This window comes from Grus americana, chromosome 8, assembly GCF_028858705.1.
Source record: "Grus americana isolate bGruAme1 chromosome 8, bGruAme1.mat, whole genome shotgun sequence".
In the NCBI taxonomy this organism is placed as follows: domain Eukaryota; kingdom Metazoa; phylum Chordata; class Aves; order Gruiformes; family Gruidae; genus Grus; species Grus americana.
In genome coordinates this window covers 32,035,126-32,052,926 of record NC_072859.1, presented here as the reverse complement: position 1 = coordinate 32,052,926, position 17,801 = coordinate 32,035,126, and the positions used below count along the sequence as shown (strand labels likewise).

General features: G+C 40.7%; 2 protein-coding genes across 15 annotated transcripts in view; one reads left to right on the top strand and one right to left on the bottom strand.

Annotated features, from left to right (window-relative positions):
- LOC129209721 (E3 ubiquitin-protein ligase RNF170-like) overlaps positions 1–12,266 on the top strand; it is a 46,757-nt gene extending 34,491 nt beyond the window's left edge. The window contains exons 6-7 of the mRNA XM_054834566.1: positions 2,447–2,613; positions 9,779–12,266. Coding sequence (XP_054690541.1) covers positions 2,447–2,575 — 129 coding nt within the window. The 3' untranslated portion in view covers positions 2,576–2,613; positions 9,779–12,266. The remainder of the gene's footprint in view (positions 1–2,446; positions 2,614–9,778) is intronic.
- FGGY (FGGY carbohydrate kinase domain containing) overlaps positions 1–17,801 on the bottom strand; it is a 322,392-nt gene that overhangs the window by 6,872 nt on the left and 297,719 nt on the right. The gene's annotated exons all lie outside the window — the stretch shown is intronic.

Here is a 17,801-nt window from a genome sequence, read left to right as displayed (position 1 = left end):
ACATAAGCTGAGCCTAACAGATGCTAACTAACATCATTTTAAGAAGTCCAGGCACAGATATATTTGGATTTGAGGGGAATAAATAGATTTCTTGAAATGCTGATGTTCAAGAAATACTTTTAAACTTTTCTAAGAGTCGTAAGCAAGGCTGCTCTTTTCTTATAGGCTTTTATTTAGCGATTGCTTACTCAATACCCTGGAGATGCAAAATTCATCTTATCTATGCTTACAGGAGTTACATGAATGTATTTATGTAACAGACCCCTAGCAGAACATTACTTTTTAGAGGTATATGACTGCATGAAGAAAGCATGTGATGGACCATATACAATATTTTTCTAGTGGGTTTTTTTCCCCTCTTAAATTTGTTTGAGTTATAGGGGCAGATCTTGGCAGCATGTACAAAGCCCAAAATCTGTAACTCAATTCTCTGTGGTATTCTGAATGGAGCGAGCCAAGTTTTAAAACACATTATGGATAAATATTAGAGCTGAGCAAAAATTTCACACCTAAGACCAAAGTGTGAAAATTTGGCTTTCATTCATTTAGTGAAAAGGTGGAAAATTTCACACAAGCTTTATTTTCCTTTTGCTCTGTTCCAACATAGATTTCTGTGTTCGTATCAAACCTCGGAGAGAGAGAGGGTGTTTCTGTCTGTCTGTGTCTGTAAGTGAGACTACAGAGAAGGAGGGAGAAAAGGACAGAAGGATGGAGGTCCAGTGAGCAGGATACCAGTTCAGGACTTGAGTTCAAGTCTGTCTTCCAGGAAAAGTCACTGGCCTTTTGAATCTTGCTATCCATACGTTATCCATACGTTAGATAACAGCACTGGCACATCTTAGAGGAATATTTTATGCATTCGTTTGTTAAAGACTGTTACTGTGGTGGAGGGTGGAGGGGAATCAGGCGGGTAGGTTAGAAGAAGCCCAACACTATTCTACCTCTAAACCATCCAACTTCAGTTGACAGGGCCAACGGGATGGGCCTTGGCTGGATCCCCAGTACTGCAACGAGGTAGTTTTCTGGTACAAGCACTGAATCGGGATGCAGAAAGTTTGCGGCAGATTCCCTGAGTTATTCAGGACATGTAATTTACTCCTTTAATCTTCTATCCTCTGAAATAGGCTGTGCCCGTTGTTTTCCTCTAGGTTTGTTTTGGCTTGTACACGGTTTGTAAACTCTAGGTTTGTCCCTAATTTTGTGCTGTGGGTGGTACATGGAGCTCTCGTTCCCACTGCAGCCCTCCATGCCTCATTAAAGTACCTATCACTCGACCTGTCCTGTACTGTAGGAGCACAGTTTTCATTCCTTACTATCAGAGACAAAAATAAATGAAAAAGAGATAACCTAACAATACAGACAAGCACAGATAAGGCCACGATACCACTTCTACTTCCAGAGCATTTACTTTTACTCTGCTTCAGTGACTACACCGAGTGTCAGACAGACTGCGGCCACCGTAGCTCAGTGTCACACAGAGCTTGTGCTTCAGCCAGGCTGGCTAGCCGACAGACAAAGCCATAAGAGGAGCAGCAGTGGCAATGCAGCTGCTGTAAAGGGTGGCTTGTCGTGCTAGCGATGATATTAATTACTTATTCCGCAGACCAAATTTAGAATGGGATGAGGGTCAGCTATGATTGCCACATCATCTATCAGCTGGAAACTATGTTTGGGTCTAAGCTCCAGCCACACTGCTACTAAATATAGGTTGTTTTGTTGTTGATTTGACTCTGCGCTCCCCCGAGTTGCCTTTGACTATCAAATAATTAAGCAGTTTACTTTGTGAGGGCTCCATTGCTGGCACCTCTTAGTGCCCAAAGCTGCTTGGATGCAAACTTGACAGCTTAGCAGGGGTTTCAGCTTACGTGGGCAATGGAAAGAGCCCAAGTGTTTAGCTCCTGTTTCAGTTTCACAGATTGCTGGCACTGGGTGCCATGAATCAACAGTCTGTGGGCAACATCTAAACAGTCTGGGGCACGGTTTAGCTGCACTTACCCTGACATGAGCTTGTATAGATTATTCATGAAGTGTACATCCACTTACAGTGTCTGTGTATGAAGATCCAAGACAGTTTAAAATTCAGCTAGCACAGACAGTGGTAAGATGCCCGTGCAGCAGCACAGAGGGCTGCCCAGGCTGCCCACCAGGCTGGCTCCCACAACCTGGGGCCCACTCTGCCTCCTCGCTGGTCCCACGCTGTGGGTGGCGATGCCACGGCTGGCAGCTTCATTACGAAGGGGAGGCTCCCTGACTACACTGCCAACTGGGACAGACAGCGCATTTCCCTCACCCCCTTCTGAGGTGGAATAAATTTGTTAACCACACACAGCATTGCCATTACAATAGACTAAGAAGGTTTATCCATATAAACGACATGAAAATATATTGATTTAACCCACTTTTTAGGCTTGGAAATGTTATGCTGACAGGCAGCTGTGTTTAACAGAAAGCAAGCTCACCTGGAAGTCAAGAGAGCGGATTCCTACATCAGATCCCAGTGCCAGGGACTGCACTACAGCTGCCAGCTAAGTCAGCCCTCTCCATACTCATCGCTGCTGGTGATGGAGTAAACTAAGCCTGGGAGTGCTGCTCTTCTGTACAACCTGGAACAAGGTATTTTGCTTCTCTGGTTCCCTTCTCACCCTCTGTCCTAATGCTTTTACCCTCAATTTTAGGTGGTAAAACCTTTGGGGCAGGCAGGGCAGGTGTGTGCTTCCACACTAACTTGCACAAGAAAAGAAACGAGCAGGACAGAAAGCAGAAGGAGTCATTTGGACAGGGGAGGGTAAAACAGAGAAGTTGCATCCGCACAGGATATCCTGACACTCGGCTGTGTACTTGACACAATATTTAGTTGAACTGCACCACTTCCTTTAAGGTGCAAAATTCAGATTTATTCAGCTGATTTCTTTTCACATTCTCGCTGAACATACAGCTTTCCTCACGTTTAGTCACTGAGTTCAAACTTTTATTTGCCATCTGGCAATGGATTGGGGTTTACTGGGGGAGGGGATAGGAAAGGGGGATTTTTTTTTCTTTTTTCTTCCCCCCTCCCTGCATCTGTATTTGCTTTATGAGCTATGGCTAAGGCATCATTTACACATGGGGAACTGGATCGGGTTCTCTCAATTCTTTCCATATGTTCGCTTATGCTGTCAAAACATTTTTTCGATCTAATTAATCTGTACACGTCTATCTGTTCATTTCCCCACTTGGTATGTTTTAGCATCTTTGGGGTATCAGGCTGGGATTTTGTCATAAAAACAACTTCTGCCTACGCTTTGCTTTAGGGTTACTTCATCAAGAAAATGAAACTATTAGTGACGTTTCACGCTTCTCCATCTAATTATTCTTTCCATCTTTCCAACACTGGCTGAGGAGACTTTCCTTTTCCCCTCATCTTTCAAATATATTCTTTGCCATGCTCCCGTGTCTATGTGAGGTTAATGAGGGAACTCCTGACGGTGAGTTTAGATTTGGGATTATTTTTTATCTAGTTAATCTGATGTGTGGTTTACTATAAAAAACCCCTATACCTCAGAAATATGCTTACATTTTACCCAATCTGGACTGCATTTGGGAAATTACCCTGGACAGGAGCTCATAAAAAACACGAGACCTTTAAAAAAAAAAAAGTATTTCACTACTGTAAACCAGTAGAAGGTTGAGATGTTAAAACAGAGAGTAAAATTGCATTAAAACATGAAGAGAGCCTTTCTGGTAACCTTACAGACATCCTATCTCCAACAAAAAATTAAAATATCCTTAAGAGAAAACTGATATTTTATAGATATCCAACATGTGGTGGGCAGAGAGTAAGACCTAGGAGAAATGAGAAATCTGTTAAGAGTTTAGAACTGGACTGCACAGCCATTTCTCCATGTGGAGCACTGTGCAGAGAAGATAGCTGTCTATGGCAGAAGGCCGTTGGTTTCCTTGTCATGATTGCTACAGACAAGGAGTGAGAGACTTTTCTAGCACACTGTTCCAGAAAGTATTTTTCTTTCCCAAATTAGAGGCCACAAACGACTAAACTGAGTGAGAGCTGAAGCAAGGCACACTGATCAGCTGATGACATTGTCCTGTTTCGTTAAAAACAGGGGCATCCTCTCTTCTCTAAGTCTGAAAATCAGAGGCAGCCAGGGATGAGAAATTACTGCTCTCATTTGCTCTTCTGCCATTAAAACTGTCCTTTAAGAAGTGTGCTGTTCCTAAAAAAGACTTTAAATGCTGGATACACATTGCTAGGAAATTTTAGAAAGCTCTTGATTCCTTAAAAACCTGGGAAGCCTGGTCTGACGGATGGGACAGCCAGTCTGTTGCCAAATGTGCTCTAACAGCAGCAAGGGAGAATCCCAACCTGAACTGTGGGATTCCTGTGGACACAGAATTCTGAGAGATTTGTATGAAGAAACTGTAATAGTTACATCAAAATAGGTGTTCTGTTCCCCTTGCTCCTAAAAAGTTTGGCTTGTATCTCCTAGAGACCATTAGGAAATGGTAAATACAGTTCTCTCTAGCATTAAATCTTCTCTGTAAGTAGGAACCTCTTTATATGCACAACCTCTCTGTGTATGGCAATTACATTGATTGCACAGAAAAACTTGGAGGCACCAAGTTACACAAATTCATTGGGAAGAAACTCCTCTTGTTGGTCAATGTCAAAAGCTACCCTCATCACTACTCTAGCTATCTGTCAGGCCTGACATTTTTCTATACAAAACCAAAAGCAAGGGCTATTAATCCCCACCTGCCCCAGAGCCATAAAAGAGCCTTTGATTGCAGTAATATTACATAACCTCTTTTAATAAGCAAATCTCAACCTGCCACCCAGCATTGCCAGCAGGAATTTTTAAAGGTATCTGAGGCATCTTTTTCCTTAGGAGACCTTCTAAGAAAGCATTTGCATTCATTTGGCAAATAGAAACAGAGCACATTTTATAATTGACTGTGCCCAAACAATAGCTGGTTCTGTCTGAAAGCACACCAGTTAGAATTAAACGTGCAGTTCGCATGTGAGTGAGTCACCAAGTGGTAGCAGAGTTTGGCTGGCTCACAGCCCAAGATCTAATATAGCACTGTCCTGCCCCAGGGGTTATCTTTAAAGCCAAGATCTTGCCGCGAAGAGTACACTAGACAGTCTCCACCTTCCTACCCCAAGTTCTGGCTAGGTGGGAGGGTTGGTGAGCTTGTTTATGAGCTGTCCTTTTCATCTCTGGGAAAGACAAACAGCACCAAACACCATCCAGAGGGATGTTTTCACACCACCTAGCCAGTCACCAGTCCTACTTTTACTTTGCTGTCCCATTCCATTTCCCATTTTTAAGCAGCCCGCAGTGAGGTGCACCTTGTGGCTCCTATTTCCAAGCAAACCTTGCCCCTTCACTCACTTTACCAAGAAATTTCTAACCCACAGCTCCTGAAGTGCTTATGGGTGAAAGCTTTTCCCAGCACAACTTCTGTGACTGTAAGGAGGGCAGTCAGATATGCCAGCTCCCGAATTTTAAGCTTGGACAAGTCACACTAGCTTTCTGCACCTCGGTTTCTCATATATTCCATGGGAATCAATAACCACTAGATTAACATCAAACACTCAGGAGGGAAATCTAGCCAATGTAGGACACAACTGAAGAAAAAACACTTTGTGCTTCACGATTCAGCTGATCCTAAGGATTGAGCCAATTCCTGCTGCTGAGGATCTGTCCTTTCATTTAAAGACAGCAAGCTGAGAGAAGAGATGAATAGCAGAGACTCAAATGGCTCATGGAGCTTTTCACTTGTAGGTCACCAATCAGAACCTCAGCGAGGTCACTGAGTGGTATGCAAGCTTTTTATAGTGTCCTTTGCAAAGTGGATTTATTGGTTTCAAATTAATTTCTATTGTATGCAGTTTTCACAACATGAAACCCTCCATTGTTACAGCTCAGTCACTGTTAACCCTTTGCAAAGCTACACAAGAGAAACTGCTACCACCACCACCTGAACAGCCTGCCTTTTAAAATAGTACTTGAAGAAGTGTCCTAACTGTGAACTGAGCCTGGGTGACCTCAAAGAGCCTTTCCTAGCCTTCGTAGAGGCAGAGCCATGAGAGGAAAGTTGTACTGCAGCTGCACATACTGTTCCTCACCCGTGCATAAATCGGGAAAGGCAGAGCCCAGCTCTGCAGGCTTGTTCCTTCCTCCCCACAGTGACTCTACAGCCCTTGCTGGGTCTGCTCATGGAGAAAGATAAGTGTGTGTGCTGGCAGCATCATAGGCCTATTCTTTGCAGAAAGTACTTTCTGAAAGAAAAAACAAACCAGAAGAAGCAAAAATGAACAACTATATCATTATCTAATGTGCTGAGATCTCAGCAGAGATCATCTCAAAGATCCATATTGTTTACAGCAGCTGATGAGTCTAACAAGTGCTGAAGCTGTGCTCTCGCTTAAAGTGCTAACATATTTACAGTTTTCAATCCTGTCCTTAGCACTTATCTGTCATTTTGAGAGGAATGCTCCTTTTGTACAGGCTAATTACTTGCACGAACACTGCACTAGCTCAAAATCCCAGATTTGTTTTGCTTTTCCATTAGCAGCAATTTTGTACTTTGGAAATTGCTTAATACAGCAAGTCTAAAAAAAAGACAGTTTTAGTTCAAAGGTATTTCTTTGGCTGTGACAAGTCTAGAATGGGAGGAAGGAAATTAAATTACTTTTATCTAATGAAAGACTTAATTTTACTATACAACTTTTCTAAATGCACTTACTCATTGTTCTGCTCTGACTTGGTTATTGCTATTAGAATAATTTGAGAAGATCTCTATAAAATCAGCCTGCATCAGTAACAGTTCTAGTTAAACTGTTTGCTAAGAAGCGGTTTTCTCATGCTCAACAATCTCTTCTCTATATATAATACATGAAAAAGTTGGTAGGATCCCATCCTGCCCCCTCTTCTTCCAAGAAATGGTAGGACCATGTGCAACTGAAAAGCTGTCAGTCATTTCATTTTTACAGGAATAGAAAGAATGCAGGCCATTCTACAACTCAGTAACTTAATTAAAAAAAAAAAACAACCCAGACATGCAAGAGAAAGGATCCAGTTATAACAAGGAGGTCTTATCCTGTTGAATGTTTTACATTACATTCATTGGGTTACTGACCTGTCACAAACCACTTTCAGATGCAAATCAAAAAAAGCTCAGCAATGCAAGATGCATCTGTTGTTTCTGCTAATCCTGATCCTGCAGTCAAAAAGGATAACATCTGATTGTCAGAAGTCTCCAGCAAATGTCTTCAACTGCAGTTTAGAGGGCTCCGTACTTGAGCAAAAAGAGCACCCAGGCTCTGGGTCACATGGTAGATACAGCTTTAGATGTCTAAAGCTACAAGCCTGCGAATGAAAATGCTGATCTTGAATTAGCCTTTGCTGCTCCTAAGGAATTGCCAATACAAACCAAGAGTGAGTTTGTGCTTTAAAGGATGTGGTCTCCCACTGCTGCCCAAATATTTCCTAAGAACAAGAATTCTGCATATGAAGTGCATTTCATTGTAAATGTCTAACACAACCTTTAAAAGTCATGAATGCTGTAAACATTAAAAACTGATATAAACTTCTGAGTTGTATTCATGTCACACTATATAGGCCATCTTTCATATTATATACATAGTGATGAAAATTACCACACATAATAAACTGGTTGCAGTTCTAAAGTAAGATTTTGTTTTCCCATTCAGAAGTGAAAAGATGTTCCAATTACGTGTAACTGAGCTGTCAGTCTACTGGCCGTTCCATTCTTACTTATTTTAATCCACCAGAGCAACACCATTAGCATCATCATACATTTTCTTTGCACTTTTCATTCTATCGCCTTTAATATAACTATAAAACCAGCCTGTGAGGTACTTAAACATTACTAGATCTGCTTCACAAATCAGTTGGCTAAGTTAAACTTGCCCAAAGTCAAAGACAGAGTGAGTGGCAAAGCTGGGAATAAAACTCATGTAACTCTGACTCTCAAGTCAGGTAACAAACATTTTCTCATTGCAAAATTCTGCTTTTATTTATACTGAGGTAAACTCAGAACTTGATACTACATTGCCTTATGTTAGATTTGAACTAGTACAGCTGATGACAGAGTTTCATCCAATGTGTGCGTTATCGCCCATTACCAGGCTGCTAATAAGAATTACATTGGCAAATACAGGTTTTTTTGTCCCCCGTCACTAAGAAATACTACACTACATTTTACATGGTATTTGTTTGCTCCGTAAAGCCAGGCAAATCAGTTCTTATCTCAAGGACATTAAACAAGCCTGCTGATTTGAGGTGTCTAACATTTCTGGACATTCATATCTGTTCATACCTGAGGAGTTACAAGATGAACTGCTAACGCTGCAGAAAAAATCCAGCATGCATGGGTGGAATATGAGCAAAACCCTCTCCAACCCTAAATCCTATTGCTGTGTTGCAGATATAAAGTATTACCTATCCACAGCATATTTCCCTGCTTCCTGAAGTCACAATCAAAAGAACGGCAAATGCCATAATTAGGAGAAATTGAGAAAGCTACAAAACACTGAAAAAATGTGGACGGGAGGAAAATTAAGCAGGGAAGTTCAAAGGCAGCTAAATGAAATACTCGTGTGGAAGAGATCCTGTGTAATTAGCCACAAGGGGGAACAAGAGTCATGCTGCTTAATTAAGGTGCAGTCACTTTTAGCAGTGGGCCTGGAAGGTTATCCTTGCACAGGGAAGCCGGTTGGGGTGTTTGAACACTTTCCCTGTAAACTTTTGAGTGGGACAAAGCTTTTTTGACCTTTGTCTGTGTTTCATATTCCCTTTTCAGGTCTGTATAGGCCTTGGCACAAGCAGTTAACGAGACTTAAAGAATTCATGCATTTTTCATATTTTCTAGCTGCAGTTAACTATTTTCCTTCCTGAAGCACCTGGTAAAATATTTAAACAAAAATCTGGGAGCAGAAGGGAGGGGATGAAGAATAGGGAGAGGACCAAAAAAAGGAAAATGGGAAAAAAGGCAAAGCTGTAATTTTCAGACAGTACACTCTTTGGTGTTGGCTCTTTTAAAGGAGAAGGGAAGAAAAATCACAGGCAGCTCATACGCAAACTGTGTGAGAAATGTGGGGCAATGCTCTGCTGATATTGTTGGATGGAGGTGGTGGTTAGGAGGGATGGCAAGGGACCGGCATCCCGACTCGTGCCTGCTGACCAGCACAACTGAAGCTGCGTGAGAAAAATGAATGAGGCAAAAAGCCCCCCTCGGGCCACTTTTTCTTTTTTTTGAGGACACAGACCTATTCAACAGCATCGCTGGGACTGAATCACAGATGAACAATCTTTTCTATTACCATAAAAATGACAAATAAGTAATAGTTACAGCCTGTAAACACAAGACTCAAATTAAATAGAGTTCTAAGTGGTACACTGTAACTGGAAGCAGAATCCTACTCCGATTAGAGCTGGCTCAGCCTAAAGAGTATCAGATGTTACTCAGGCCTTAGAAGGCCTGAGACATAAACTGTGTGTGTAAGAGAAAAAGAAGTCATATGACTCATGACAGAGTTTGTTTTAATGTAAATGACTTTTTCTGGCTCTTTGCTTTTAAAGACTTGCTGTTTTCAGATTTTGAACAGCTAACCTAAGCAGCTGGCTTCCTTAGTCAGTGTCCTTCATTTTGTGTATAAAACACTGGCATTTACAAACTTGTATTCCTTTGGTTAGGGGAGGGCAGTTTATTTTAGCACTGTGATCAATGACATCATAAATCTTTCCTCTTCCAGTCCAAGAACACTGGCACAGCCCAATCAGCGCAGTGTGGATATGCTGTACCCGTAACAGACGATACACCACAATGCTTTACTACAAGCCTTGAGAGCAAACCTGAGAGATCAGCACTGAATAAGCCACAACCATCCCTTCCTCTTTGCTTTTTGTTACATGAGGACACAGGTAAGGGACTGAGATATGGAAAGAGCAGGGAAAGAAAGACAAAAAAAGAAGAAGAAGATGAAATAGGAGAAGAGAAGAGAAGAGAAGAGAAGAGAAGAGAAGAGAAGAGAAGAGAAGAGAAGAGAAATCAACAGATGAGAAAAGAAGAAAAAGTAGAAAAAAAACTTAAATGAAAGAGAGGCACAAACAAGAAGGCGGCAAGAATTTAAGAGGAAAGAATAAACAAGAGATGGAGAGGGAGATGGTGGGGATATCGGGGATTTAGCACCAAAAAGAAAAGCTCTGTTCTCCACCACACCTATCTTCTTTCTCACGTTTCTGTTATTCTCTTTCCATGCCAGTCCTCTGGTTCTCCTCTGGGATGAGTGGAACTTCGATGTCCAGAAAGCCACAAGTTTGGCACTTTGTGTCTTATGGCAAATGTGCTGGCTATCCAGTGTTTCCATAGGGGCAAAGTTATATAAAGCAAATGAAAAGCAAAGCTTGCTTAGTGTCCCTTTCATGCAATGCAAGAATCATCCCTTAGATGGGACTATTGCAAAATTAAACAACCTTACAACCACGACCAGTAAATAATGAGTAATGTGCTTGTATATACAAAGCTTTTAGACCAACCAGCCAAAGAAAGTGAGGATAGCTCATCACAAAAAGACCCCATTTATCAGAAGAGCTTCAAACAGCTTAGCATCTTTAGGGCCATAACTCATCTCTTTCACCTAAGCTAAGTGCCAGCTTCCAACCTAGAGGCTAATACATATCCAATATATCTGATGTAGACGCTTGAGCACTGCTTCCCCCAGTCTAGTCTAACAATACAGGATGCAATATCTAAACTACTTAAAGTTAACAGAAATTACTGATTTCATGACAACAGACAGGAAGCCACTAGTCTGGGAAAATGAGGCAAAAATCAAGTCTTACCACACATTTTGAAAGCAAAAGGAGTCTGACACAAGGCTGCTAGACTCAGCAATATTTTGCTGAATATATCCAAGCTGTTTAACTCAGTTCTGAGCTACAGGGCTGGGCACTAAAGGGACCTTCCAAATGTGACACATTATCATCCTCCACCACACAATTTTGGGAGGAGGAAGCTGGGCTGGGTGATGGTACAGCCTTTTACACATACTCTTGTTGTGGAGAGATTCTTCAGAGGAGAAAATATTGATTAGAAAGTGTTTGGGGTTTTTTTCCCTTGGAGGGTCTCCTATGCTTCCAGAGGTCCAAAAGAAGTGACATGGTGAGATCTAAACACTTCTCAGTCTGCTTAGTGAGGATTGCATTGCCACATCACTTCACTCTGTTCCCTGACAGAACAATGTGCTCCCATCAGAGCTTCCACATCCACACTCCTCCCTGAAATTTCTCCCTGCTAAAGGACTATCTGGAAGTTGTGCAGAAAACAGCAACTTATAGCAGGTGCTCACACAAACAGGCCCTACATGGGTCAAAATATATTTATGTACTGAAGGTTAGTAATGCTCTGGCAAATGCAACCCCTAGGAGTACTACACATTGAGTACAACCCCTATAAATTATTCTTAGCTGAAAAGTGCACTTGTGAAAGTTGACAGCCCAACTCACTTTTGCTGCTTATACATGCTTATGGGGCACAGCAAGATATGGGCACAGTGGTTCTCCTTATTTGCGTTCTAGTGTTTTTCAACCCTCATCTGGAGGAGTATCTTTGTGCAAAAATCTGCAACTTACGCTTTTCCATGCCCACTTGGTGGTTAGCCTTTCTGCCTATATTTCCCTCAAGAGTGATAATTATGGTCTTGCTAATCATTACATGAACACTTATCCCAATACAAACAAGAGCCATGAAGCAATTTCATATGGATTCTCTGTACGTGTCACTGTCCAATTTCTAGTCTCAAATTCTGCCTCAGAAATGTTTAAGCACAGTGGGTGTGAAAAGTTGCTTCAAAACAAGAAAGCAGGCAAGGGTTGGGAATGGTTGTTATACGTCTATATCTAAGAAACCAAGGAAACAAGAACCTATGACTTAGTTGAACACAGAAAGGAGAACGAGAATTGGATGCCAATTCTGAGGATGAGGAAAGCCAGTATGCTAATAAAGCAACTACCTTCTATTGCTAATAAAACTAATAAAGGTTATGGGATCTTTCCTCTACCATTTCAGATCCGTGATTATATGAAAGGGAATAAAGACAAATGTCTTTACTGTTAACCGTAATAAAATGAAATGTATTGGAAATGCCTAGATAGTAAGCAGAGTATTGTTAAACTAGACAGATAGGGCAAATTTTGAGAAACAAACCCCTCTAGACTTCTTTAGGAGAAAGAATAACACAGTACACCTAAGTTATAAAACTTCTTCAAATATAGGGTGGCAAAAATACGTCCTGGTGGTATGAACTACTGGCATCAAATCCTACAACTACGTGATCATAATGTCCTTCAAAAAACTTAATGTGAAAAAACCTCAAGGATTTCAGACGGCTAGCACTGTGACTCTACATGCTTGTGCTTTGCCACAGAACAGTCTGATCCCCTGCGCTGACATAGCAAGAGTGCAAATCCCAGTTGGAAAATTAATCTCACCATGTAGCCAGATTGAGTTTCCAATTCTCCAGTGCATAACTTGAAGGTTGTTCTACTCAGCTATTGAAGAGGTGAGGGCAGAGAGTCTTTAACTTGTTTGACATCCTGAACATCATTTAAGCAAGACACGCTCTGAAAAGGACCTTATTGGCTCCTGACAGTTACAAAGGATCCATAGTATCCTCCTTTGTACTCATCCTTCCTATAAAATATTGCTGTCACACTTTTCCCTGCTTAAATGGCCTGGACAGAAGGGGAGTCCAAGGTCCAAATGACTTCAGCTATGTCTCTGAGTATGTGGGTAAAATCTGTCCTTAAAATAGAAAGGTGATGGATCACAGTACATTTTAAAGAAAGTATCTATCTATTATAAAGACACATTTATGGTTTCCTCATATTTATGGTTTTCCTCAAGAAAAGACAGGGCCAGGAAGCTAGAAAAACTGTAAGGTTGTGATATTATTAAACTACCTCTGCGAGCTGATCTTAGCCTTAGTCTGCTTGAAAAAAAATCAACTAATTGTACATCTCCTTAGACAAACTCCACCGTGGTCATCTCATGGTTTGTTACAAAAATATGCAGCAGCAGAACCTGAACTATTCTAGGCAGCGTATTTTCTCCTCCCTGCCAGGTCTCGGGCTTACTGACAGATGAGAAGAATACCATTGGTTTGGTAAGAGTCTCAACTTCTGCAGATTAACAAAATGCTAGATCTTATTCTTTGCCAACATGAGCTGACGTGAGTTTATTACAAGCTAAAAGGCATGACAATATACGTGTTGAGCCTACAGACAGAAGAGATTACATTTACATACGTATGGTTGCTTCTTCTGTGGTAACTGGGTACGTGCATGCAAGATACAGAACTCAGGTGAAGTCAACGGAGCTATGCCAATGCGCAAAGCTGGCTGCACCTTCAGCATAAAGACAGAGGATTAAATAGATTTCTGTGGTCATTCGAGCATCTGAAAGGTCTTTATTACCTTTTCAGTCCATCCTCATAAATGTAAAAAACAAGTAATAAAATCTTTATCACCACTCTCAGACAGAATTAATAAACAGGTAAGTCACATTGATATCCCAACACACAGTGCTTCATCTCCTTCCACGGATGCCCAAATAGAAGGACATGTTTCGTTTCATTTCATTTCATTAGTGTGGTGCTTCATTAAACCACCTACTTTTAGAAAAACAATATGGCCGCATCTTTAAGTATTTGGTTTCTGAGAGCGTTGCCTCCAACTTTAGTACTTCTGTGCCAGATACTCAGCTAATGTAAACGGGTAGTTCTGTTACAGCCAATATATTACACTGACTGACTGCAGCTGCCTTTCCTTGTCATTAGAGTTACTGAGAAATTCCAAATCTGAACATTTGTGTACTGGATGACATTTAAAATGGAGCATGCTAAGTTTCCACAAAAGGACAGCACTTAACAAAAGACACCGCCTTTGTATCCTATTACCTATAGCATCCACAACTTGTTTCTGAATGAGGAATAATATGAACCAATTGCAAGATCCATAGTAGCCTTTATCATTTCAAGATGCGTCATCTACCAGTGAACTGTGTGTCAGATTCCTGTTTGGGCTCCGATCCAGTAAAGTACTTCAGCACATGGGCAGTCCTGCTTATCTTCAGCCAAGCTTCTTGCCTACTTGAAAGTTAGATGATGTACCTAAATGCTTGATTGGATCAGGGCACTGGAGTAAACTGGTGTCACTCCTCTGAAATCCTGGAGCAATACTGATTTACATTAACTAAGAATTTTGCGTTATGATTATGGACTAAGATCATCCGTCATTTCAGTAGCTATATGACCTGCTACAACAAACTTTGACATTTTCTTAGACAAGTTTTTACCTGTAATAATTCCCAGTGATATAAACCGACTACAAATCATCTAATGTGACAATGAACCAAACACTACTGTACAGCTTGTACTGATCTGATAATACATCAAATGTATGACAACATATAGCATTAGACACTGCACTCCACCAAGAACATTTAACAGCAACAGTTATTTCTCTCAACTCCAATATAAAAGGCAGTCAGCAGGATGATATCAAATGATGGCAGCTCTGCTTCTCATGAGAGGACCTTGGGGACTCCAAGCAGATTTGTGTATCTGCACTTCAACAGCACAGCAATGTGGAAATGTTAAAGTTAGTAAAGCAAACAGTCCTCAAATGAGAAGGGCAACAGATGTCAACCAGTATCACATGTCAGTAAACAGCAACAAGACAGAGGGTACTTTTCTTAGCACTTTTGTGAAAGCACCATGCTATCAGCTACAGCCACATCTCAGCTGTTTGACTCTCTAAGTGGTGGTCCCACCAACAGAGGATTTCCAACCATGTTGCAATACGGTCCACTGAAGTCAGCTGAAAGAGAGTAGAAATGCTGCTGTATATTTATTGCAGCTTGAAAAGTGAAAAAAAAAATCACACTCTCAACTGATTGAAAGCTCATTCTGTGCTTGGCAAAGACAGACAAGCATTTATATTTCTCAGCTTTAATACAGAAGGATCATCCTAAGGGCAAAAGAGTAGTTGTGATTCATCCGCTTTTTACCCTTACTGCAAAGGCTTCTGACAGTAAGGCCGAAATATGCTAACTAAAAAGGCACTCTTTGTACCATAAACACTAGGCCACAAGGAACTGGACAGTGGCCATCAAATCACTGCCTTTTAATTTTTCTCTCTCATCTATATTTCTCTAAAGATTTCTGGTAAGAAGGCAGCTGACTCTATACAAAAGCCAGAGGCATTGCCAGTATCTTGGTGGTTTCATGCATGCCATATTGAATCTAACTTTATTACACAAGAAAAAAAAACCACCTTTCAATTAGGCAAAGATGTATTTCAGTGTCAAAACACCAAGGAAAGAGGTAAAGGGACAGAGTTCTTCCACAGGCCTGGTTAGCTGCAAATATTCTCCACAGCCATCGAACATCTTAGCTGCTTACGTGGAAAACAGTTTGGTTCTCAGCAAGCAGCAGAGTCCACATCATGAACTGTCCATGATGTCCCTTGATAACTTTGCTGTGAGAGAACAACAAATGAATGGACTGTGAAGATTCAGCTCTTTCCATCACTAGAATACTGTCTCTATCAGTAGATATATAAGCTATGCACTGAAATTTGAAGTCTTTTTTTAATGAAGCACACATCCTGTCAGTTGAGACTGATGATATAAGCATCCAGGAAGGAATTTTTAAAAAATCACTTAGATGAAGAGGCCATACCCAGCCAATACACTGCTCAGAAAAGCAAAAGCTGTCACCCAGCCTTGCCCAAGGATGGTCTCCGCTAAACCTTGGGATCAAACTGTACATGTATGAATTTGGAGCTTTTGAAGAAAAGGAAGGCAAGATCACAGCACCTTAACACACTCCTTGTGTACATCATGATGCCATCTCCTTCCTTTGCCTTTCTAAAATACTCTGATTAAGGGAACAGGAGAAAAAAAACCCGTCCCAAAACGGCAGGAAGGCCTTTACTAAAAGGTGCATGAATTGGGTAAGGCAAGCCAATGATTAATTTGCTTCTCTCCTTCAATATTATGTTTACACAAGTTGATTACAGCACTTAATTACTAATTCACCCTGCTCAAAAACAAGAGTGCTTTACATTTTTAATGAGATGAGGGAAGTCAACATTCCCTAACTCAACAGGGAGAAGTCATTCTATTTCCTCTTTTGATTTCCCAAGTTATTACCATTTCTAAGGAAAAAACTATCCCCTCCCTGATCTTTCACTCAGTTCTTGCTTTTGAAAATATGGAAATCAACAAGACGCTTGTATTAATTTCAATCCATGACCTGACAGGTAATGCTTTGGAAGAGGAATAGAGGATCAGATCATCAACTGAGGCATGTCCATTGAAATAAGTGGAACAAAATTATACCAGAGACTGCCTGATTCAGAAATGGAAATTGCCTAATCCCCTCCAGTTCTGTCAGCAGAAATGTTGAGTATGTCCCAGTACTATTTACAGGTGTTCTTATGAAATGTTGTCAATTCACAATTGCCAGTTGGTCCATTTCTGAGGTTGTGGACTAACCGTTGCACTAAAGAACTTCTTCACATTCGTGATATGCTATGACATTTTCATGGTTAAGAGGCAAATACACTGAATAGCGCATGTTCTTCCTGGCTGATCTTTATAAACTTTGTGTTACCTGATTTTATCCTCCATACCACCCAACAGCTTCCTTAGACAACTGAGAGGAGATGTCCATTAAATTAAGCACAGCCAAGCAGTGCACAAACAAAACTCTTCCGATTTCCTTTAGTACAGAGTTGTGAATCATTTCACCTGCACCATGGTACCTTCAGACCTGCAATATATCTCCCTCATAGTTATGGACTCTGTATCTGTTATACTGAAGGCAAGCCAGGTGACCTTGGTCCATATAGCTTCCAGGGTTGCTTCCAGGCATGCAAATTGTACCTAAGGGTTACTTCACTTGCTCAGCTGCTACTGCTGCTAAATAATTCAGCTAATCCACATTAGGCACTTACCTAACATCTCTTTCTATAGAATCTGGCTAAGTTTTACATACCTCCAATCTGCTTTATAAAAACAATGAAAAAGCTTTTCCCTGTCTTTTTTACAGGATATACCACCAACTTGCACGACCACCAAAACTAACAAAGAAAAGACTACGCCTCCCTTAAAAGTTAGTTTTATACCCGAAAAACATTGTAGTCATGTAGACTCTAATTTCTAGCTTAATGTTTTACACCAAAAATGATTACAGAAAGTTACCAGTAAAATGTATTATAGTAAATCATATGAAGTTTCTTCTCTTCCATATCAGCCAGTAACAATGACCCATGTTAAAACAGCAAACCCAAAATAAATCTGGTAATCTGGTTTCATACACGTAATTTTATTAATTGCTTTAATATGCAATTAAGGAATAGTCAGTGGGCTGCAGGATTTTATAAGGCAATAATCTGGTGCCCTGGTGTACAGCTTTGTCCCAAAGAGTGGGTTATCAAAAAAAAAAAAAAAAAAAAAAAAAGAGCTGGATGACTGCCAAATCAAACAGCACCTTCTTCCTATTTTCAGTTACATAGAACTGAGGCAGAGTAATGAGGATATACTGGAAACTTTGACATTTATTTATTGTACATTTTTACTGAGAAGGAATTGCTGGCTTACTAAACCGGAAACTATATTTTTACTACAGAAACAATCACATAGAAAACCAGGATCCTGCTGCTTAGCATGAAAGGAATGGCTAGAACCAATAAATTGACCCATCTAAACCA